This window comes from Tasmannia lanceolata, unplaced genomic scaffold (genome assembly GCF_043159265.1).
Source record: "Tasmannia lanceolata isolate RefF3 unplaced genomic scaffold, GAP_Taslan_0.1 ptg000011l, whole genome shotgun sequence".
Taxonomy (NCBI): Eukaryota; Viridiplantae; Streptophyta; class Magnoliopsida; order Canellales; family Winteraceae; genus Tasmannia; species Tasmannia lanceolata.
The window spans coordinates 26478767-26503553 of record NW_027518688.1 but is presented as its reverse complement, the minus strand read 5'-3'; the positions used below and the strand labels follow the sequence as shown (position 1 = coordinate 26503553).

The following is a 24787-nucleotide window of genomic DNA, read 5'->3' as shown; positions in this document are numbered from 1 at the left end:
ATCAAGGGAGTGCGTGTATCATTTTCCTTAGTAGAGATAAAATATTAGCAAAACACCCTTTTAAATTCTCATTACAACCCTTTAAGTAACGGGTGCAACTCGGGTCGGGTTCGGCTCAGGTTGAGGCCAACTTGACCCCGACCCGAGTTCCTACCTGACAAGGTTCAACCCGACCCGACCCGAGGAACCCATTTTTGCCTACCTCAACCCAACCCGAGATTTTAAACTTAAAAAATTAAAAAGTATATTAAAAATGCCGGGTTCACTCGGGTTAGGTTGCCCAAGCCCTCAACCTGAACCCGATCCGAACTCAACCCGGGTTGAGAAAACCCGAACCTAAACCCAAATTCAACCCAACCCGCCTTTCTTCCGGGTTGAACCCGTCAGGTTTGGGTTGAGCCCACCCGAGTTGCACCCCTACCTTTAAGAGGAGCAACTCTCTTTTGAACTCATGAATCTAGAGTAAAAATCCATAAATAATCTCACTCCTGGGTCCATCCCAGTGAGTTGCGTATCTCACGATCATTGATGAGATTTACATCTCAGGCCCCATTCACTTTGGATTTTGAGAATTGATTTTGAGTCCAATAATCTGTTTCAGGCTCAAACCAAAACGAACAGGTCCTAAGTAGGGCAACAAAATGAATTTCACACCCATTAGACATAACTTTGGCCATTTCTGATGGCAAAAGGAGAGGTGAGCTCATTCATGATAACTGCCCAAGGAATTCAAAAGTCTCAAATAAATTTTCAACAAGACACAAGTGGCAGGGAGTACCAAGAAAAGGTACACATCCAATCTGGTTGCCTGCTTCCAATCAAGTCAAAATCTAAAAGAAGATAGACAAAAAACAACAAACAGACAGAAGAAAACACCAAAGACCAAAAATTGTCACGACTACAATGTAACAGAAACAACTTGAAAAAAGGGTTTTTCAGACATCTGACCAGAAATTTTTTAGATCACTTTACTCGACGGGCTGATCAATCTCAGCATAAGCAGGCTCAAGGTGGGCTTGTTCTGCTTCCTGCACCTCTTTCTCAGTCTTCCTTCCCTTCTTACACTTGTAATAAACACTCATGAAAGTCCCCACGGCTCCATACTTTTTCCGGCAATGTTCATACAGAGTGGGATCAAACATTCGCCAGAAATTCTTCTCGCTTAGCTCAGATACAGCATACTGGGGCTGGAAACCATGGTTCTCTATCATCCAAGACTCTAACCTGCGAACAGCTTCGGCTCCGTCAAATTCCTCACCTCTGAGGACTGGCCCTGGAGCGTAGTAGATGCCAACATCTGTGAACATTTGGGCATATTCAGTGTCTCCCTGCCTGTGATGTAGCTCAAACCCAGCTTCGGGATATATCATAGTTTTCACAGGAAGCTTGAACAGCCTGTGGGGGCAGAGCCACATCGGATACACCTGTACATTAATAAAGAATACTTATTGGTTGTTGGTGGAGCTGTGGAAGATGGTAATATAAAAACAAAGACGATTCAATTTCTTCTGCCTATTATTGAGTTTCCTGTTCTCAAGCTATATATGGGTGAGACTAAAACTCGAAACGAGAATCTTTAATCTATGCTATACTATCACGTACCGGTACATGTATAGAGAAAAATAGAGATAACTTCGTTTAGGCTGTGTTTTGGATTGCAAGAATTTTATGGAAAAGTATGGAAAGGAAAATATATCTAAAATTTCCTACTTTTTTTTTACACACAAGATAACATAACTTGAACCAATCCGATTCAACTTTTACTTGGGAGGACCTTCAAGTTCTGATAACATCCCTGTAAATTAAGCATGGTCATGACATTTCCCTCTAAATTGTGAAAATTTAAAAAAATCCGTCAAATGTTTTTCTTGCAATCCAAACAGGGTCTTACGGATTTGATATTTCCATCCCTCAATTCTACAATTTATTATTCATTGTTGGAAGCTAGTTGGGGATTCTAACAGCAGATCAGTGAAATTTAACATAAGGATGCAACTATCACTTCATAAGGCAGTTATATCATTTAGTTATGCACATGTTAGTAATAGTACAGAGGTAAGTATTAGATATGCTTATGAATCAATTCAAATAGTTGGTGTTTGTCATGACAGCTAGATAGCATTTGTACGAATAGAAATCTAGATGATATTACTGTTGAATCATATATGCATATATTTAACCTATATTGCAAGTATTGACATTGTTAGAACATGTATCAATGAGATGATAAATGTACCCCTCCTCTGTTCACCAGCAGATTCCTGTCCTAGTGGTTTTATGACTAAAGAAAAAAAAAGGTATAATAATAAAACGACTGTAGACGGGGAGGTGGGGGTATTCAAGGTAAAAAAAAAAGGGGGTGTGTATTTATCATCACGTTTTTTTTTATTTCATAAATAAGTTATCTTTAATTTTACCTTATTTTATTCATGTCACAGAACAGCATCCGTGTCCATGTAACCTCGGTTTGAAATTTCTCAGAGAAATAAATAGTAATGGTACATTAATAATTTCAAAAGAGGAGGGGGAATGGGGAGCTAGCAACCTCATTTGAAGCAGATTTTCAAGCAGGGTCTGGATCGATAGGTAGAGGGCTCAAAGCGGGACAGAAGGGCTTACAGCGCTATCACTACATGCCCCATAATAAATCAACGTATGTGTGCTAAAAAAGAACAATTGGAATATAAGAGAAATACAAAATAATTGAAGAGAAATATCACCAAATTATAGATGCAGAATATGCAGATACGACTTACTTCAAAACAAAGAATTGTTAAGGATGATAAAAAAAAAATTAAAAATAATGGAATACATTCTTTTGCTACATTAATGCACATATCAAGAGTTACCCAGAGACAGAACCATGGTATGATAAGAAATATAAATGAAGTCTGGGGTTTCACGGGTTTCTATCCTCACCGGAAGCTGGAAGCGTCTCTTGTTGGTGGCTCTCGGATGGGTCGCCTCTGGCTTGTAGGTTCTCTGTTAGCAGAGTGGGATCTCGCGGCCGGAGAGATTCTCCGGAGGTGGTGGGGGTGGTGTTTGACTCTCTTTCTCGGCGTGTCTCTTCCACTTCAGCCATTAGCTCTTCCCATTCTGATTCGGTTACTGAAGTTTCTGTGGCAGAGTCCTCTTCTTCGTATACATCAGGTTCATCGAGCTCCTCTTCAGTCTCTTCGCTATTTTCTTCGGAATCACCCTCTGTCTCTGAGTCTTCACTGGCCTCAGAGCCGGAATCCAGTGGGTTTGCAGTTATCAGTGGACGGCACATTTTCTGGTTTTTAAGGGTAGGTGGATATCTTCTTAAAAAAAAAAAGAAGGATGGTCAAGGGAGGGGGGTCAGAGTCTGTGCCCGGAAGGTGTAGAGGGGTCTCTTCTGGTGTGGCAACAGGCCCCAATAGGATTCCCCTAGGAGGGGTTCTTGCCGAAAACTCTTGGGCTGTGGTGGAGAACAATTGGTCAAAACGGGTTGCTAGGATATCCAGTCGTCGATCGGAGGGCGGATTAGGAGATTGGAGATGTTGTAGATGTGGTTTTAGGAATTTCCAAAGAAGGAACTATTGTTGGGAGTGTAAGAAAATCTGGTCCAAGATGGATTATAATTTTCCTCCTTTCCAGGTTTGGGCTGCTCAGGAAGGAGGTCGGAAGATGGAGATCAATAAGGAGGAAGTAATTCGGGCAGAAGATCCCCTACTATCGAGAACCCTTCTTTTGAGCCTCAGATTTCTGAGGGAATGTGTTTCAATCTGGAAGTGGTTCCCTTACAGTCTATTAGTAATGCTGAGTTAGGGATTTTGGGTAGAGTTTCTCCTAGGTGGCTAGGGGACTTAATGGGTATGGAACGGTGGTTGAGCAGTAGGAAGGGTATTAACTGTGAAGTTATTGTGTACAAAATAGCAGAGTTGGAGATTTTGATTTCCTCGCCGATGGGGGTGGACAGACAGAAGCTAATGAATGTTTGGATTAATGCAATCAATTCTCTGTTTTTGGAGCTTTCATTATGGGATCAGAAGTTCAGGTCAGAGGGTCATATTCTTTGGTGGAACATAGGCGGCGTGCCACCTGAGGCGTGGTGTGAGGAGAACTTCCGGCGGATTGGGGAAAAAATCGGGAAAGTGGTGGAAATGGGTCAATCCTGTCAAGCTGGGAAGGGTTATTCCATTGCTCGAATGCGAATTTCAGTTATAGGAAGTATAGGGCTGGAGCTAGCTATTCAGGTTTCTCTGGATGGAGCAGTCAGATGGGTTCGAGCGTGGAAGGAGGAGGAAAAAGAGAGATCGGATCTTGAAGAGCTTAGTTCTAGTAGCGAGGGTGTAGGTGGAGATGAGGATAAGGTGAGGGTCCTCTCGGAGAAGGTGAGCATTTATGTCCAAAGGGTCTCCGGGATGGAGGCGGCACCTTTCATCGGAGAAGAGATTTCTGGTTCTAAGCCGGTTCCGGTGAAAGAGTCGGCTCACGGTAGTGATCTGAGCTATCATACGCTGCATGAGGTGCAAGATAGAGTAGAGACACTAGGCGGAAATTTTGAAATTCAAAATGGTGTTTCTCCTGTAGGGTACAGATGGCGAAGCGTCTGTGGAGGGAGTTCTGTTTGTTCTGAAGTGGTGGGCTCTACATGTCACGTGAATAGCCTCTTCGATATTATCGACGCTCTTTCTCCATGTCCTTCTAAAAAGTCGGATTTGACTCCTCATTGGGAACCAGTTCATGAAATATCTTCTAGAGAGACTTGGGATTCGGGTCCTTTGCCAGCTGTAGTAGCTTCTGGGTGTTAGGGACTGAGGCCCATGTAACTGAAGCTGGGCTCTGTGGATCCAGTCGTAATGGGCCTGGGTTAAAAAGTATCAATAAAGAACGGTCAGATTCAGTCTCTGCTGTGTGCTTTGCAAGCTTGGAAAAAGCTCGATCAAAATCATTCAGCTTCAGGAGGGATATTCTGGAAGTGGGAGAAGGGGATAACTTATCCTTTTCTTGCTCTTTGTCCTCATTGGAAGATAGATCTGTGAGACTAGACTTTCTTTCTGAAGGTTGGAGCTCGGCGGCTGGGGTTCGAGAGCTGTTCTGGCAGACGTCGCTTCGCATCTGATCTTTGATATGGATATTGAGGAAGATAGCATCATAGAGGTAGATAAGAGTAGCAACCGGAAAAGATCTCAAGAGGATTGGGGCTCGTATGTGGAAGTATCCTCGAAGGTTGGTGATCAGGCTCCCCAGGATGGACTGTCTTTTTGTTTGCGATCGGGAGCGATGGGCTTCGTCATCGAGGGGTGCGGTGGTTTGTGGGATGATCAGCAATCAGGGAAGCCAGTGGTGGTTATTCGACTGGATTGTCTAGGTCTTTAAGAGATGGAGAAATTCGGTATGCCTTCAGTTCTTAAATTGTCCCTAGACTTGAAGGGTAGATTGATTCGTCCTCCTGATAATATGAAGCTGAAGGGTTTTGGAAAAGAATTTAAGAAAAAATCTCCCAAATATCTTAGTCTGATGAAGATATGTCAGAGGGAATCTTCTTGTTTTCCGGAAGTATTGTCTAAGGAAGTTCCTTCTGATATAGTAGATAAAGGTTTGAGACCCATCGGGGCTTCTTTGGAAATAGATAAAGAGTCTCCGGGAGATCCGGTAGAAGGCAAATTTATTGAGGAAGTTAATGACCTTGTTGGTCATACCCTGGGAGTTAGTAAGGTTTTGGGTGTTGTTTATGCCGGTCCTGAGGAAGATTACATTTCTGAAATCCAATCAGCTGAGATGAGAGATTCAGTGTCGAAGGAGTCTCTGCGCAAGGGGGCTGGCAAGGGGGCCGGAGAGTCTTCAAGTAGGAAAGATAGAGAATTACAAAAGCTAAGGATAGATCTAAACTACAAGACTGAAGCGGCAATGGATGGGGAATCAGTGGAGTTGTCGAGAAGAATTACCAGTGTTAGGAGGGGAAAGCGGTCTGCAATATCGGGTGCGTGATGAAAATCCTATCACGGAATGTTAATGGCCTGAATCATCAGGAGAAGCGAATTCATGTTAAGGAGTTGGTTCGAAGGCTAAAACTGGATCTTATCTGCTTACAGGAAACAAAAATGGAGGTTGTAAATCGAAGAATTGTGCAAGGGTTGGGAGTGCAAGGGGTCTGGGACTTTTCTTTTGTGGGATCTTCTGGAGCCTCGGGTAGGATTTTAGTAACATGGAATGAAAATGTCTGGAGGCTTCAGGATGTATGGAGGGGTAGGTTTTCTCTGTCGGTGGTCTTAAAAAAGGAGGATCATTCGATGTGGCTGTTTTCAGGGGTTTATGGGCCGGTTCTGAGAGCGGAAAAAGTCTGTTTTGGGAAGAATTAGAGAAGGTTAGGGAATTCTGGTCCATTCCTTGGTGTATTGGGGGGGACTTCAATGAGGTTAAAGAGGTGGGCGAAAGAATGGGCTGTGAGAGATCCAACTTAAACATAAAAGCGTTTGCCGAGTTCATTGCAAAATTTGAACTTATTGATATATCTATGTCGGGCGCTTCTTTTACTTGGTCTAGGGGCACTAGCAGAAGTAGGTTGGATAGATTTCTTGTAAGTACTGAGTGGTTGGGTCTGGCTCCTGAGAGTTTTTCCAGAGCTCTGGTGCATTCAGTATCAGATCATTGCCCTCTCCTTCTTGACCCGCGATTAGAGTCGTGGGGTCCTCCTCCCTTTAGATTCGAAATGGCCTGGCTTCAATTTCCAAACATGGAGGATCGATTGGTAAATTGGTGGTCTTCATGTAATGTGGAGGGGCCTGCAGATGTGGTGATAGGAAAAAAACTTAGATTTGTGAAGCATAACTTAAAAGTTTGGTCTAAGGAACAAAACCATCTGAATCAAGGGAGGAAGGTGTGGCTGGAAAATCGTCTCAAAGAACTGATAGCTTTGGAGGAATGTGGTTTAAGCTCAGAGGTCGAATGGGAAGAGTTGGGAAGAGTCAAACAGGAACATAAAGGGTTGCTGCTGCGGGAAGAGATTTCTTGGAGACAAAGATCAAGGGTGAGATGGCTGAAGGAGGGAGATAAGAACTCGGCTTTCTTTCATGCGATGGCTAGTGTTAGAAAAAGATCGAATAGAATTGAGTCTTTATCTGTGAATGAAATTAGGATGAACTCTAAAGAAGAGGTTTCCTCAGCTATCGTTGAATTTTATACTAAGTTATATGCTTCAGAAGGATCTTTACGTCCTATTCCGGAGGGTGTAGAGTTTAATAGCTTAAATCTAGAAGCCAGTTCGAGTTTGGAACAACCTTTTTCGGAAGAGGAAATTGAGAAAGGATTGTTCTCAATTCCCAAAGACAAAGCGCCTGGTCCGGATGGTTTCCGTTTAGCTTTCTTTCAATCTTGTTGGTCGGTAGTTAAAAGGGATATCCTTCGTTTCTTCAAGGAGTTCTTTGAAGGTATGGGTCTTGATAGGAGCACAGGGGCTACCTTTATAACATTAATCCCCAAAATTAAAGGGGCTTCCAGGGTGTCTGATTTTCGTCCAATCAGCCTGGTTGGATGCCTCTACAAGGTGTTAGCCAAGGTCTTAGCTGACAGGATTAAAGTTGTGCTTCCATTGGTTATCTCAGATACGCAGAGTGCCTTTGTTAGTAAGAGGCAAATCTTGGATTGTTCTTTAATTGCGAATGAAGTAATTGACTCATATTCAAGAAGTGGCTCCGGGGGAGTACTATGCAAGCTCGACATGGAGAAAGCCTATGATAGAGTGGACTGGGAGTATCTGGATTATCTTCTAGGGAGAATGGGTTTTGGAAACCGATGGAGAAGCTGGATGAGACAATGCATTTCCTCGGCATGGTTCTCTGTCCCGGTAAATGGATCGCCAAAAGGTTTCTTTAAGTCATCCAGAGGGCTAAGGCAGGGGGATCCTTTATCTCCGTTTCTTTTTCTAATTATTGCGGAGACTCTCAATAGGTTGATGGTTAAAGGAAGCAGTAGGGGGCTGTTGGAGGGCTTCATCATTGGTCGTGACGGAGTTGAAGTGTCGCTCCTGCAATTCGCTGATGATACCTTATTGTTTTGTGCCCCTGTCAGAGTGAAGATTTTAAATTTGAAGGCTTTGCTAAGATGCTATGAGCTGATTACTGGGCAAAGATCAAATTTCCAGAAATCCAACTTGTTTGCTATAAATATTCCTTCATCAGTAGCTATCGATTTTGCAAATGTGATGGGATGCAGGTTGGAGACTTTTCCTACATCGTATCTTGGTCTCCCTTTGGGGGTGGGAAGGCCGGGAAAAGAGATCTGGAATCCTATTGTTGAGAGAATAGAAAGAAGATTGGAAACCTAGAAAAGAAACCTTATGTCGAAAGGTGGCAGATTAGTTTTAGTCAAAGCAGTTTTGGCTAACATTCCTGTATACTATCTGTCACTATTCAGCTGCCCGGTGAGTGTTACTTTGAAAATTGAAATGTTTCAAAGAAGATTCTTGTGGGGTGGGTCAAATTCGAAAGGAGGAACCCCTTTAGTAAAATGAGATAAGGTTTGTATTCCTATAAAGAATGGAGGGCTGGGGATCCGGCGTTTAAAAGAGTTCAATCGTGCCCTTTTGGGCAAATGGCTATGGCGCTTTGGTGTGGAACAATCTTCGCTATGGGTGAAAGTTGTCGGGAGCATGTATGGATTGTTACAAGGCAACTGGTGTTCGGATGATAAGTATGGTAAGAAAGGAAGGACCATTTGGCGTAATATTTTGAGGCTCAAGCAAAATTTTGAGGCCGGAATCAGGTTTAAAGTATACACAGGCGATCGAATTAAATTTTGGTTGGACTCTTGGTGCTCCTCCGAACCTTTGGCGGTGTTGTTCCCTGGATTGTTCTCAGTGGCCTTGGTCAAAGACGTGAAGGTAGCTGATTGCTTTGAAAGAATTCACAATTGGGTAATATGGTCCCCTTGTTTCAGAAGAAATTTTTTTGAGCGAGAATTGGCGGATATCTCTCAGTTGCTTCATCTCATTGAGGGGTGCTATATAAAAAAAAGTGGGGTGGACAAACGGATTTGGATTTGGAATCCTTCTGGCGTTTTTTCCTTGAAATCCTTTTACTATCAGTTGTTGCCTGTTTCTGGATCCCCTAGTTTTGCTGCTGTCTGGAAGTTTATGAGCCCCCCTTCGGTATTTTTCTTTAGTTGGGCAGTGTGTAATGGGAGGATTCAGACCATCGATTTTTTAAGAAAACGGGGTATGTGCTTGGTGGATCATTGCTCGCTTTGTCTGGAGGATGGGGAATCGATCGACCACCTGTTTATCCATTGCAAGATATCAAGGTTGATCTGGGCTTTAATTCTGGGCAGGTTTGGGATTTGTTGGATCTTTCCCAAGACCTTAGCAGATCTATTCTCGAGTTGGGATTTTGTCCCTTGGAAGAAAAAAGGTAAGATGCCTTGGAGGCTATGTTTGGTCGCACTATGGTGGGTCATTTGGAAGGAACGAAACTCGAGAGTTTTCGAAGGATCGGCAAAATCAGCATATTGGTTATATAATAAAATCATAGCGCTGGTCATTTTTTGGGTAAAAAACATTCCTTTGTTTAAGTTCGTCTCAGCTTTCGATCTTTGGGAGGGATGGCGCTCGGTGTGCTCTAAAGGTATGAGTCGTCAAAAGAGAAGTCTGAAATGGGAAGGTCCCCCTGAAGGTTTTATCAAATTAAATTTTGATGGGTCATGTTTTGGGAATCCGGGTCCAACTGGGATTGGGGGCCTTTCTAGGAACTCCCGAGGGGGAGTTTTCTGGGCTTTCGCAGGTCCAATTGGAATAACTGATTCGTCTGAAGCGGAAGTAAGAGCAGCATATCAGGGGATTAAACGTCTATGTGTTGATTCCTATGATGGGACAGTTGTGGAAGGGGATTCTTCAAATGTAATCGGCTGGTTATCGGGCAGAGTGGTTCCTCCGTGGCGCTTTTTAAGTTATTTTGAGGAAATTCATGACCTTATTTCAGAGTCAGATCTGGTTTGTAAGCATGTTAGGCGCGAAGCAAATGGAGAAGCGGATTCCCTCGCTAAATCTGGTGTTGCAAGAGAGGGGCTGGAGTGGTTCGACTTCCTTCCTCCGTGAGAAGAGGGGGATGTTCTGTGATGTTTCTTTTCTGTTTTTCTTGTATTAATATTCTTGTTTTTCTCTATGTATCTCTGGTGGTCCATCTCGGATCCCCTTTTTAATATATTATCATTTCAAAAAAAAAAAAGGAACCATGGTCTGATAGCAAAGAATTTCGTACAAATAAATGTCATCATGAACAAGGATGTGATAATGCAATCCACGGTCTAAAATTTCAGAAAGTGGAAATGTGAGGAAGAAACTAAGAAGCTCGTACCTCCATTTCACGGTGAGCAAACTCAAGTGCAGCACCAACCTTGTACAAAGGTATCAACATATCCTGGATCACATGCATCTCATGGTAATAGTTCCTGATAGCTTCACCCTGAGTGGCCTTGAGTAAAGAAACCTTGGGGGGCATCAACCATCCCAAAGTCCACCGGAACCACCACTGATCTGCAAAAGGAAGGATAAGCTTCCCTTCCCAGTACAAACACCTTGTGTGCCTATGATAATAATCCCTGGTCGGAATGTATTCCACAAACTCGCCTCTCTTGAGTGCCGTTTGAGCATGCTGGTAAAACCAAGGCTTAAACCACCATCCTACACTGTTGGTCACATTCCCCTTCTTCTTTGCCTCTTCCTTGGAAGCATACTTTCCAGTCATGCACACCGCCTCAGTAGGTATATAAATCATCGTCTCAACGAAATCCGGAACCTTTGCTGGGTTATCCTGATCCCCATCTCTTGGTGCAAAAGAGTCAGTATATGCCTGTGCAATATCCCCCAAAGTGCCCCTCACGGGTTTGTAAGTCACCTTCATGTATTCTTTAATAGGTATGAGCTTGATCTCAGCGGAAACCAAAAACCCTAGCGTTCCTTGAGACCATGGGATGCCATAGAAAAGGTCTGAGTACTCATTATCCTGTGTCGCCCTAACCACACGCCCGTCAGCGAGAACAATTTCATAGGAAACAACTGTGTCAGAGAAAAGGCCATAAAGGTGGGAGCTACCCTCAATCCCATACCCATTGATGAGACCCCCAACTGTGAGATCATCTAACTCTGCAACTACGGCAAGAGAGAGATTCATAGGAACCGTAGCTCTGCTAATCTGGCCCATATTAACCAGGGGCTCTACCTTTGCAATCATTCTTTCTTTGTCAATGTCGAGAATGTTTCTAAATTCTGAAAGATCAACCTCAAAATGCCTAGCACGTTTATAATCAACATTTCGCATGCCAACAGCAATCCAAGGCTTCCTGGCTGTGCAGACGAGACCATCTTTTGAAGGGTTTCTCTGTTTAAGGCGATTCACAACTTTCTTAACATTTTCATCATGTTCCTTCTGTCGACGCCTGAATGATTTGCTTTCAGATCTTACATCCCCAAGATAGGTAAGGAAGTACAAGGTCAAAGAGATGGGGAGGACAACAAAGATGACAATGATCCATCGGAAATGGACAAAGTAGTCAACCCAGATTTTCTTCCTTTTCGGGCGCAGTGGTGCCTCCAAATCAGACATGATGGAGTGGTTATGCTGCAATGAATTCACCAAGATTATAAGCATATACCACTGTATAAAAACTAAAATGCTCTTAGTTTAGGATTGGGAATTTGGGACAAGGAATAGAGTAAAACCGCTAAAACGTAGAAACCATCGGCAGGTTCAACCCCACCAGGTGGAGTCTTCGAAAACAAACGTCATTTTGGAAAGCCATAGTTAAGCCAAACTCAAACCAGAATCTCATTGGATTTTTTTTTTAAGGCATAACCTAGGGCTGCAAAAAGAGTAATACTAGAATAATAAATGGGTGGATATCGAACTTTTTACTCTCAGTACTAAAAAGACTTCTGTAATTGGCCAAATAATGAAATAGATTTTACAAATGAAGAAGAAGAAATGAAACACTGATAAACCACAGACACTGCTGGAATGGACTGGTGTATGAAGAATTGAACAGAACAGAGACAAATAAAAGAACCCTTGTATGCATGTTACATGAAACTTTAGAGAAGACAAAGGGTCAAGTAGAGATGTAACAGGTCCAAACGTGAGCATCTAATGATCAAAATCTAACAACAAAATCAATGACAAATGTAAAGCAATAATAGCAGTGGAAGCAGTGGCAATAATAATAATTGTAATAGTAATGGTCCTAATGATGTTGATGACAATGATGATAATAATAGCAATAACAATACAGTAATAAGAAGGTGGTACCGGACATTAAAGATGCACACTTGACACTCCCCTTGCTATTAGTTATTTACAGACAATCTAATCTTTTTTCTTTTTTTTTGAAAGATACAGACAATCTAGTATTCCCTGACACATAACCTGACACATAATCATAAGATTCATTCAATAATCAGATTAGTTTCATAAACTTAACATATATCGAAATCACATTTTGAGCACTATAAAAAACATGCCAATTTATGTTCTTGCTAATTTTCAAATACAGGGAAATAAAGTAAATATTATTGGCAAGATTTACAAGGACTTCTGGAGTAGTTAAGCTAACATGGAGTTAGTGTCACCTAGGAAACTTGATGTGCAAAACAGGAAAAAGTGGTCAGGGACCAGGAAAACTTAAAGATCTCAACAATGTGATTCCACCCAAGTAGTGAAGGATATTTCAGGATCCAATGTGTAGATGCAGAATAAAAAATTCATGTCATCAAAAAGTAGATGGATGAAATGAATTATCAAATAGCATTAAGCAATGGAAATGGAAATGGTCCAAAGTATAAAAACGCTAACTCTGATGAGAACTTGCCCAATGTAAAAAGGAGTCTACGAACGAAAAAAACACTAACTCTGGTGAGAACTCGCACAAGGTAAAAAGGAGTCTACTCGAGTGACTCCTTTTTACCTTGGGTGAGTTCTCATAAGAGTTTGTGTTTTTACCATAGTCAAATTTTCATCATCTTGAGTGACTCAGATGAGTTTTTGATTGACTCCGTAGAGCCATACCCAGACTCATAAGAACCCGGCCAAGGTAAAACCGAATTGACTCGAGTGAGTTAATGATTGAATCGGGGAGTTTTTAAACAGTGAACTAGTCGTCCAAATGGTTTCTAGATATATGAGTTGCCTAACCTGCACTAAATGTTAACCATCCAAGATAAAATAGGAATTCCCAGAGAAAAAGATGTTCATCATGACTATTGTACAAAAGACCTTGCCATGAATTGAGGGGGACTAATATAAGCTAGCATTCAAAGATATTAGAGAATGCTATATAACAAGGAATGTGATTTAATAAGATAATTAATAAGTAGAAGTAGAAGTCGGTCATTGGGTTCTTAATTAAGTCTCAATATCACTTATTCTTCATTGAGACTTACCAGCACTCGTGAAGGCAAGAAATGGCCCAACTTTTCTATGTAATCATCTTTGGTGGGAAATGGAGAAACAAAAGGGACAGATGCGGATATGATGTTTTAACAGACACGGGAAAATTCTCCTGGGTAATGATAAACCTAATGAAAGGTTGGATTATCCCAAGATTCTGACTTGTGGAAGAATGTGGAATCAAGTATTCATTTTAGGCTTCGTGGAGCTTTTCTTTTTAATGGCAACGAGACTTTATTAAGAAGAGGACTTCATGGAGCTTTAGCATATCAAACATTAGGCTCCTTCTCTAACGATGGGTATTTCACAGGAGTTTCCACAATAAAAGATAATGTATTTCAGTTTTCATCAGCGCTCAGTGCTCACAGAATATGAAAAGCTCAAAGAAACACCAATATGGGATAGAGACATTTTAGCAAATAACATTTTTGGGATTTGTGGGAAGATTTCATTTCTTGGGATACTATCAGGAAAATTTTAGGCTAATTAAAATAATAAAAAATGTACAAAAAGCACTAGAGTTTAAAATTAAAAAATCAAATCAAATAAACTTATGAAAATACTGGGATGATGCTGTAGTGTTATGGCAAAAATACTGGGAGATTCAAAAATTAAGAGATATTAGTCAATGCATATAGAGCTCGAATGCATATCATGGGTTATGGCAGATTTGGAAGAAGAGGGAGGAAGACATTGAATGGAAAGATTCAAAGCCCTAGCCTGGTACAACCATATTGCCAAATTTAATACAGGTAGCTCCACAGGCTGCTTATCTCTTTCCCATATGGAAGCTAACCCAAAATTCATCATAGACAACTGCCCTGCTGGAATGAAAACAAAACGTTCTCAAAAATTCTAGGCACATTTTTAAGGCCCCAAAGAATCAAGATATCCATATCATCAGAGAGCAAGACCAATATTAGATCATTTAGAAAACAGAAACCTACTGAGCCAACCTAGGGTATTGACAAACGTGAGATTATAGAACAGTGAAAAGAACTTGAACTCCTTCTGAATCAAGGCTAAAGACAGTTGAAAACAACTCTGCTAACCTTCAGGCTCCACAACCTCTATGACCCACATATATGCATGAGAAGACACAAAAAAAGAAAAACAAACGAGTGAATAGAAAGAATATTCCAAGTGGATGCTAAAATAGATTCAATACTAGCAAAATAGCAATTAGGTACAGAAAAAATGAGTAATTTTCAAAATACAGGAAAAAAACTCTAGATTTCAGCAAGTAACAGTGAGTACTCTAAGGGACGACAAGAATCACACAGACAATTGAAAATAGGGCACAGACTGAACTCAACTCAACAAAGCCTTTGTCCCAAACTAGTTGGGGTCGGCTAAATGAATCCTTTAGAAAAATTTCATGAAAAAGGTGAAAGGAATCTACCCGGCTCCAATCCTGGCTCTAGTTGGGTTCTTCTACGTGGATCATTTTCTTCCATTCTATCCTATCCAAGGTCATGTTCTCTGTTAGGTTCATAGCTATCAAGTTCAGCAATGGTTAAAGATCAAACTGCTAGTGATTCAAAACCATAAGCAAGCCAAACATCTAAGAAAAAAAAGTATCTTCAAGTGAATGCCAAAGAAAAAACTAACAAGGTAAAATTACCCATAAAACAACAGAAAATTTGTCAAGACACTACATCTCTAACCCTATCACCAGTAAAGATCCAATCCCGTGTAAGCTAACAACTGATTATTGTCCAAATCTGTCCAGAAATCTCAACAAAAAAATGAAAAATTAATTTCAAGAAAAGCAAGCTCTGAAGCGGGGAAAAAATCAAATAAATTATACATAAATATATGCTACAAATGCATAATGTTACAGATATGGCACCGTATGGGTCCAAGCATTCTAAAAGAATGATGGGTCTAACAAGAAAGTGGCAAAAGGCCAAACATCGAAGTCACACCAGAGGATGTATGAATATTAAGTGAAATAATACTAAGAGGCTCAAAAACATTTTTTGTACAATATGAGCTCGGCTCTGAAATATGGTAGATGCAAATTAATCAAAATTCATGGATACATACCTAGCACCTCAATATGCATTACGTAGCATCCAAAAAATGCACTACGTGACGATAGAACAAATTCATATTACAGACCTGGGGTTATTTTTACCCACATGAACAGATGAGCAACAACCAAATAAGTGAATAACCAAACAGTAAAAGAAGAGAGGCGGTATGCTCAGACTTTGCTACTTAGAACTGTTGAAGGTCAAAACACTACAGTATTCGAGTATCATTTAAGGATACTTCTATGGACCCTCCAAAACAACCTCTAAAATAAAGAGACAGATTTCAAAAGAAGCTTAAAACAGCAAAAATGCTTTGAATTCATGCTGTCATAGAAAGTGGATACTATATATCTCAAAAGTAAGAATATTGATAATTAAAACTTACAACAAAATCTCAGATATATCATTCAAAAAAAAATCTCAGATAATACGTCATTCAAGACAATTAACTGGGAAAAGAGTGAAGGTTTAAAAGTTAAAACCAAAAGGATTTATGGTTGTCTTGCAAATCTTGGATCATTCAAAAACACTGCCCGAGACAAGAACATAGAAAATTTCAAAATTCACAAAGCCAAAAGCAAATGCAGCTAAAATACACTGTTACAAATCTATAACAGATAGATGAAAAGGAACATTTAACAAAAATAAAAGAAGGAACTCCAAGAACCATGTATAAAGAAGAAAAGATCAAAACCAGAGCAAGAAAATGCATTTCACCGAAAAAAATCTAATAAAAAACAACAGAAAGCATTTCAACAGAGAAGAAGAACAAAGAGAAGAAAAGAAGAAGAAAAAAGCTTCAATCTACTGTTATAGATCTGTCCATGGAAAGAATCCACACGGCAGAATAAACAGTGACTACCAGCCAAATGAAGCACAAAAAACAAAAACAAAAAATTTGAAGTCCAGCAACGAATATGATTACGCAACTAAATGCATCTAAGCAAAAAAGTAAAGATTTCGTACATCTACAGATCTGAACCTAGTGTAGAATCACAAAGAGAAACGCGACAAACAAGAAAAGCCCTCTTTCTACTAAAAACCACAAAGAGAAACGCGACAAACAAGAAAAAATATTTAGATAACTTCACAAAAACAGAAAGAAAAGAAAGAAAGAAAAGCTTCAAATGCACACATCTATAGATCTAAGAAAACTAGAAACCCTAACCTTACGGGAAAATAACATTTCGAACCAAAAACCACTGAAAACATAGCACTAAACCCCGGCTAAGCTTCAAATGCACACATCTATAGATCAAACGAAACTAGGAACCCTAACCTTACAGAGAAAAAACATTTTGAACAAAAAACCACTGAAAACACAGCACTAAACCCTGGCTAAGTAGAAGAAAGTGAAATCGAACTCATATAAGAGAATATACTGACATTAAAACAAATGTACCTCAAAAATCAACAAGATCGAACCCTAAACGGGATCCAACACCGCCAAAAGCTCACACGAAAAGCTAATCGAATCCAGTAAAGTCCCTGCAGATCGGAGGATTTATAAGAAAGAACGGGAGGAGAAACCGAGGAGAGATTCGCTGGAGGTCACGTTAAGATCTAGAGAAGCATGTGAGAGCGTCGCGGAGTGCGATTAAAATAAAGGAAAAAAAATTTAAAAAGACAGATAAGAAATGTTCAAGTACTAGGGTTTAAAGTTTAAAAAGAAAACATGAGATGAGCATTTAAGGTTTCGAGACACCATTAAAGAAGAAGAAAAAAGCTCTCTGTTTATTTCAATGTACCTGAGGAAAATGCAGAGAGAGGTTTCTTCTCCTTATCCTGGAGGATAAAATGGAGATTTTTTTAGTTCAAATAGAGGAGGAGGAGAAGAGAAACTACGGGGTGAGAGAGTGAGATTACTGAAATAGCCCTGAGAGTGGATACACATGGTTTGCGTGCGATGATCGTAGACGTTGATTTGGTGGACTGGGGTCCACAAAGAGCATAAGTTTTTTGCTTTCCTGGATTCATGAGTCACGCGAGTAGAAGGGGGCGTTTCTTAACTAAAAAGTTGGTGTGTAGAGTTGGGTGAGGGTATTTATGGAAAGAAAACAAACTTTGAGGACATTAAATATAGGGCCCACTGTAAGGTGTACTGACGTGGCAGGTAATCTGGGCCCCTTTAGTACCAATCTGGCAATCTTACTATGGACGGATAATCTTAGCCCTTCATCTAAAGGCTTTCTTTTTTTTTTGTCTTTCGAAAACCCTAACGCTATACAACCCAAACTTAGGAAAATGATTTTATTAGCCCATAAAAATTGGACCTATTTTTTTATATTGGCACTATTCACTCAGATTCTACAATTCTCGTGCTATCTACAGTCCATTAGGAAAGTTTAGTAGTGTCATTATCAGAAAATAGTAGTGCCGATATAACTTCCTAGACAAATTTGGTACCATTTCAAAAATAAAGGCGGCAAGTGAAAATAACTAGGCGATTTGGACATCTTCACATGCTTTTTTTAAGTATTTGTAGGCCGATCTAGAGAATTTGCTGCTGTAGACATGTGAGAAAAGGAATAAATTTCGGCTATGTAATACAAATTTTTCAACATTATGGGATCACACAAGATTCGGGCCGTTCAAATGAGGGGAGAAAGCATATTTACTTTCAAAACACCAGTGTGTTGTTGTGTATAGGAAGGTGTATCATGTATGTCTGTTTGAATTCGAATAGGGTTGAAGGGTTTTGTCTTTTCTATTGAATTTTTTTGAGTTTTGATGTCTATGTTTTAGGATGTTTGAAAGGTAAGTCAGGGATGGGAAGTTCTTGGTCTACTGCCATGGTTTCTAGTTTCTACTGGGGTTGCACCTCTAGTTGGGCGGGTCGGGTTTTTCATAACCCTAGCCTACGTGAGAAATTGTCTCGGGGTCGGGTCGAATCTCTATGGGAAAACTCGAGATTCATAAACCCGACCCAACACGAGATAGGTTCTTGGGTTGGTTGGGTCGGGTCGGGTCGGGTTTTTAATGTAATTTCAAATTGTAGAAAACAGCATATATTCACACCGACCTTAGTTGTTTTACAGTTAAAAAAACATATCTTCACACCAAAAATGTATAGATTTAAATTGTCAAGTGCATAAATTTAATAAGGAAACTATTTTTTCACATCATAAATCTGAAAATAATTTAAGAAGGAAATTATTTTCAATATACATTAAAATATTTTGGCAAGCCAACCCTAACCCAATCCGACATAGCATTCCCTCAACCCTAACCCGACCCAACCCAAGCTCGGGTTGAGGATGGTCAACCCTAACCCAACTTGCCTCCAAATCGGGTCGGGTTGAGTCAAGTTGGGTTTGGGTTGAGTCGGGTTCATCTACGGCCAAACAGGAAAATACAAGAAAGAAAAACATAATCCTGAGAAAATCATGATAAGATTAGAAAACGGAGGTCGGGTTCAGGTAGGTCGAGTTGCCAAGGCCTCAACCCTAACCCAACCCGAATTTAAATCGGGTTGGCTTTTCCCAACCCAAACCGAGCCAAAATCAGGTTGAACCCGACCCAAGTTGCACCCCTAGTATTTTCAAGGCAATTTTGCTAAGAGCCATTTCCTAGCTGACTTTTGTAGGAGAGAACAGTCATCTAAGACAAATTAATAAATAAGACAAAATCAGTTAAAAAAATGAGCATGAGTGGCTGGGATGACCGTTCACATGCTCACTTTTTTAGCAAATTTTGTCTTATTTATTTAATTAATCTTATATTAATGTTCTCCCGTGCAAAAGTGAGCCACTAAAGGTCTTTCCGTAAGATTAACTAGCAAATCCCATATATATATATATATATATATATATATATATACACAAGATATTTAATAGCTATTGAGAAATTTACTTATATAAGAAATTTAATCTGTCCTTAGGCCCATAAAGCCATAAAGGTTCCAAGGTGCTTTATATTGCAACCACCAAATCGGCGGTTCAAGCCAACTCTACCTACCAAAAATATATAATTGGTAGGTATAAAGAAATTTATATTTTTAAGGTATCTAATATTTAAAGGAAACTTTGCATTTATCTTATATATATATATATATATATATATATATATATATATATATATAAGTAAAGCGGAATCCTCTAAGCTGTGGTGGTGCCACGTGTCAGCCCCTCCTATACACGCCCTCTGTGCAAATTTCATTTATAATTTTGATTTACGTAAGAGAGATTTACTCTTTTCTTAAATCTCACATCTATATTTAACGTATCCTTCTAAATCCATTTCCATTTTAAACCTCTTTTATTTACAAAATTTACTTAATACTAAATTTTTGGCACTGAAATCTTGCATCTCTATTTAACGCATCCTTCTAAATCCATTTCCATTTTAAAGCTCTTTTATTTACGCAATTTACTTATTACTAAATTTATGGCTATATAATTTCGAATTTTTCATATTCCAATAAAATCGCAGAAAAAAAAAACCCAAAAAATATAAACGTGTATAAATAGACAACTATTGCGGCTAAAATTTTATTTTGAGAATATAAATAGCCATAAAAATATGGAATTTCTTCTTTTTTTCGCAAACGTTATCTATGGAATTTCAAAAGTTTTTAAAGTTTGGTATGTAAATCTCTATACACATAACTTCTGTGTATTGTGATGCACCACTCCTATACACATAACATCTGTGTACATCCACTCTGTATACATAACTTCTGTGTATTGTAATGCACCACACCCCAATGCCCAAAACCTATTGTCATTTCACATGGTTTTTCCCACCATTGAAAAGGCATAGTATTATTTTCCAATGGAAGTTGTGGTAACTGCTTTCTTTGTTGTAGTTGACATGTTGTTCTCTTTTTCATGTCTATGCTATTATATTTTAGTCTATGTTTTTCTCCTTCTCATGTCTATGCTTTTATGTTTTAGTTTATGCCGTATGTACTAGCCCCATCAAAGATTCAATTTTTTGCTTGAAATTTACATTAAGTAGAGCAACTGGATTGCGGTACTCATGGGAAGAATTATGGGGTTTAGCCTTAATAATATTCAAAAGCTAGTCGCAAATGTCTTTCTGCGAAAACCGTTACCGAAAGGCGAATGGCTGATTTTATTGCAAATTGCCCTTAATTGGGAATCTTATTAGGCCCCGTTTCAATTCAAAGAGAAAGGTTTGGAATGGAAAAATATTTCTTAAATTTCTTAGTTTTTTACACTAAGAAAAAAGATGACTTGAACCAGCACTATTCAAGTTTTACTCAGTGAGACCTTAGTTTATGATAATATTCCTCCAAATTAACTTTAATCATATAATTTCCATGTAAATCGTGGAAAGAAAGAAAAATCTCAAGAAAAAATATCTATTTGAAATGTTTTTCTTGCAATCCAAACATGGCCTTTGGGAAATAATAAATCCTCCTCTTTATTTAGTAGAAGTTAGTCCAAAGGCCATGTTTGGATTGCAGGGATTTTTTTTGAAAAAGTTTTCTTCATTAATGGTTTGCTTTTCAAACAAAAATGGGAGAGTTTGTAAAAGTAATGGTTTTTCAAATTTTCCACTTTTCCACAGCTTGATTACACATGAAAAATAAGTAACTTGAACCACATAAGTTCAACTTTTATGCATAGAGACCTTCAATTCATAATGGTGGCCCTCTAAATAAACCATAACCATATATATTAACTGTGAGGGATTTGCTAGGAAATTTCACGGAAAGCCATTTTGAGGCTTACTTTTTATGAGAGAACACCCCCCTTAGATGAATTAAATGAATAAGACAAAATGTGCTGAAAATTATTCAAGAACGCCGCCGCCCCTTGAATCAATAAGAAAACAAGTGCTAAGTTTCATATCAGTGAATAAACCGAAACGAAAGAAGAGACATTTCTCGCTCGGCGCCTAAAGCGAACTATGCTCCGCTTCAACAAATGAGAGTTTTCGGTGGAATCGGTGAACCACGCGAGCTGGTTAGATGCGTGGGACAGAGGGCTCGTAGTACCTACTAGATGATATAAGATCTTACTAAAATAAGTAAACTAATTAAATATACTCTATACCTGATACATCAATAACAATGTCAGCCAATTAGCAAAGATCAAGCGAACTCACTCAACCTTACTACACCAAAGACCACAGCAATCGATCGAAACGAAGCAGGAACTTATCTCCATGACATCACATTTCTGGCCTCTTTTGCTCGCTTCTGGTCAAGACCTGTAAATCCTGTAATCGATTGGCTTGGTGATTGGCATCTTAGATGTAGAAGTCTCAAATGTTTTTGAGGAGGCTTGTACAAATTTGAGAAGAGGTTGTTGGGTAATCTTCATCTGAGTAAGTCGGGTGACTTGAAGATGAAAGTCTTGTTGGAGTGTGGCGACGTCCGTTTTGGAGAGGACTCAATCAACTTTAGAAGTTAAGATGAACCGAGCTTGCCCTTCCTTATGTTGGGATTGATGGAACTACCCGTAGTAACGAACTTGCAAAATGGATCTGTTTATCATAAAGAGATTCGTTGTTCCTAACCCTGCTTCACCTTAATTGTTATTTGAACAAAAAGATCACAATAAACTTTTGGTAAAAGTTATGTCTTGGTCCGAGTGGGGATAGTATTTCTCTTCTGCATGTCCATGGAGTTTTGAAAAATCCGAACATCTTAGGATAGATATAGAGGTGTTGTTAATACGAATAACAAAAACTCTATTATAGCCATTTATGTGCATTCAACCGTGAAATGGCTTCTTGCGAAATTGTCCAACAAATCCCTAAATCTGAATACAATAAGGGCATGTTTGGCTACCATGATTTTTTTTAATGATAAATCGGTGTCTCCAAGTGGAGATGATGGTGAAGTGGCTAACAATCAGGAAACAAAAAACAGGAAACTAGTGTCTCCCATGATGAGAAGCGGCAGAAAATGAGGAAACAGTTCATCGGATTATGAGTAGAGTTTTTCGTTTCCTGATTTTGAGCATCTTCTGACCACTTGGAGACACTAGTTTCCTGTATTTTGTTTCTTGATTTTTAGCCACTTCACCCGCCCAACCCCTCTCTCACGCCGGTTTATCATGAAAGAAAGAAAAAACAATTCATGCTAGCCAAACGGGTCTCAAGTAGGGGTGGTTATTTGGTTATAACCGAACCGAAATAACCGAAATTTGGTAACTGAAATAATTTTGGTTACCAAATTTCGACAACCGAAACCGAACCGAATTGTGGGAGAAAAAGAGGGGAAAAGTAAAATCCTGGTTTGGATTGGAGGGCTAGGATCATCCGATCGAAATAATTTTTTGAACACAACCTAATTAAGTTGTGATCAATCAAATGGACGGTTTTGATGATCCTACAGAGTGCACATATAGCACTTTTTTTTTGGAAAAAAATAGTTTTTATCATAATTTCGGTTATTTTGGTTAACCGATTTTTTTTTTTAGATAACCGAAACCAAAACCAAATAACTGAATTTTCAAAAAAACTAACCGAAACCGAACCGAAATGGAAAAAAACCGAACCGACCGAATAATGCTCACCCCTAGTCTTAAGAAACCAAATGATTCCACAGTCACAGCAAATGGACATAGAGTCTATGGACATTCCCCAAGAATTGTTGGGTTTGGTTCAGCAAGATTCCATAGGAACTTGCTTCCAAAGATTGTAACCCTTTCTGTTCTTTTTCTTTCTAATATACTCTGATCGGGGTTCGCCTAACCACAGCTTGCCCATCAGAGGAAAAAAAAAAGGGTCTTCCCTTTACATCATACTCTACTAACACTCTCTTTAACCTTGGTAAGTGGTCAAACCCATTGTTTTAAATTTTGGTTTCGGTGTGCGTTTCGGCCCTCACCAAAACCGAAAATCCGATGAAACCTTAAAAACTAATATTTTATTCAATACAAAATTTCAGCTGACATTTCGGGAAAGTATTATTTAACTGAAAAAAAAATTGGGCTGATTTTCCTTAAATTCCGGATGAAATTTCCATTTCGGTTTCGGGGCTGACCGAAATCTGAAATGAAATTTCTGATTTCGGTCGAAATTTGAAGCCACGGTTGCACCAAGAGTAGTAGTATGCTACTTTACCATTCCTAATGAGAGCATGCTATCTCAACTCTTCCCAAATTAACCCCAAATTATCCCATTTCAACTATAAATAGTCTCCCCCTTTCCTTAAAAAAATACACCTTAACTTCCCCAGTCTTCCCTCACCTTAGCCTCAACAAACCTTAAGATTCTCAATTAGTCAGCCTAAACTCCTCACCCCTTACATCTATTAGCCTTAGGATTAGCCACATAGTTCACTGATTAAGGGATCTTCCTGCATTTTCCATTTTATAAATAGCTAACAAGCTCTCGTTTAGCATTATTCATGCATTTGCACACATATTTTCTTTTCGTTTAATTTAATTCTTATATAACCAGGGGAAACTTTGCCAAATTTTTCATTGAAAATAGTTGGAACTTGGAACTTCTTCAAAATCTCCGCAAAATATATCTAATAAAAAATCCCCTTTAATCCTCAAAGTTGAATGTTATAATTCCTTAAAATTCAAGTAAAAATCATCTTTGATAGGTACTCTAAAAAAAAACAAGACAAAATCTGCTAAAAAGTAAGCTTGTGTGTGTTCTTTACCGCAATAGTTAGCCACAAAATGACTTTCAGTGAAAGTTCCTAGCAATTCCCTAGAAGTATTTAATCATTATTTCAAACTACAGAAATACATTTTATCAGATGGTTGGGATAAATCCCAATCAGAATGTTTTATTGGCCGCCGTAGATCCAAGGTGGACTCGAGGGTTCAGAATCCACATAATGCAATACATGCGCTACATCAGTCCTGATGCTTTTGGCACCTTGGTTAGCTACCTAATACTTGGTATCAGAGCATCTAAGACTCCTCGTGTTCGAGTCATTGAAGGAACCACTTGTGGAGAGGACTACCCAGAAAGGGCTACCTCTTACCGGACTGAAAGTTGTCATAGTGAAAATTACCACAAAGTGGGCCACCACGGAAGGGGTGACGTGTGGAAAAGGCTACCTGGAAGAAAGATGAGAGTGAAAGGCGGGCCACCGAGGACCGCGGATGCAGAAGAGAGTGAAATGTTATGATCCTAGGTGAGGGCCCACCTAGTTATGAGACTAGGTGGGACCCAAACTAGTATGTGACAAGTTTAAAAGGGCAAGCCTAATGTGTTTCATCAATCCTAGGGCTTTTGGCTTATTGGTTAGGTACCTAACTTATGCATCTTTGATCAAATATGGTTAGCAATGTTCGACTTAATGATTTCATGCTATGTTATCTACTATGCGGACTCCACAGGATGAAGATCAGGTGCAAATCTATAAAATTTATGGCCCATTACAATTGCTATAAGATATTTTATACAAAA

General features: G+C 39.3%; 1 protein-coding gene across 3 annotated transcripts; it reads right to left on the bottom strand.

Moving 5' to 3' along the window:
* Positions 1-765: 765 nt before the first annotated feature.
* On the bottom strand, positions 766-17325 carry DWF1 (cell elongation protein / DWARF1 / DIMINUTO (DIM)). 3 transcript variants are annotated; one of them, XM_077390963.1, is made up of 4 exons: positions 17185-17227; positions 16839-16924; positions 10314-11576; positions 766-1424 (listed from the first exon to the last, which is right to left on the bottom strand). In XM_077390963.1, the coding sequence occupies exons 3-4, from the start codon at positions 11559-11561 to the stop codon at positions 969-971; spliced, it is 1704 nt and encodes a 567-aa protein (XP_077247078.1). In that variant the 5' UTR covers positions 11562-11576; positions 16839-16924; positions 17185-17227; the 3' UTR covers positions 766-968. The 3 variants fall into 3 exon arrangements, with proteins under 3 accessions (XP_077247078.1, XP_077247077.1, XP_077247079.1); XM_077390962.1 differs by lacking the exon at positions 16839-16924 and having other exon boundaries at positions 17185-17325; XM_077390964.1 differs by lacking the exons at positions 16839-16924; positions 17185-17227 and adding an exon at positions 14800-14830.
* Between the last annotated feature and the right edge of the window lie 7462 nt (positions 17326-24787).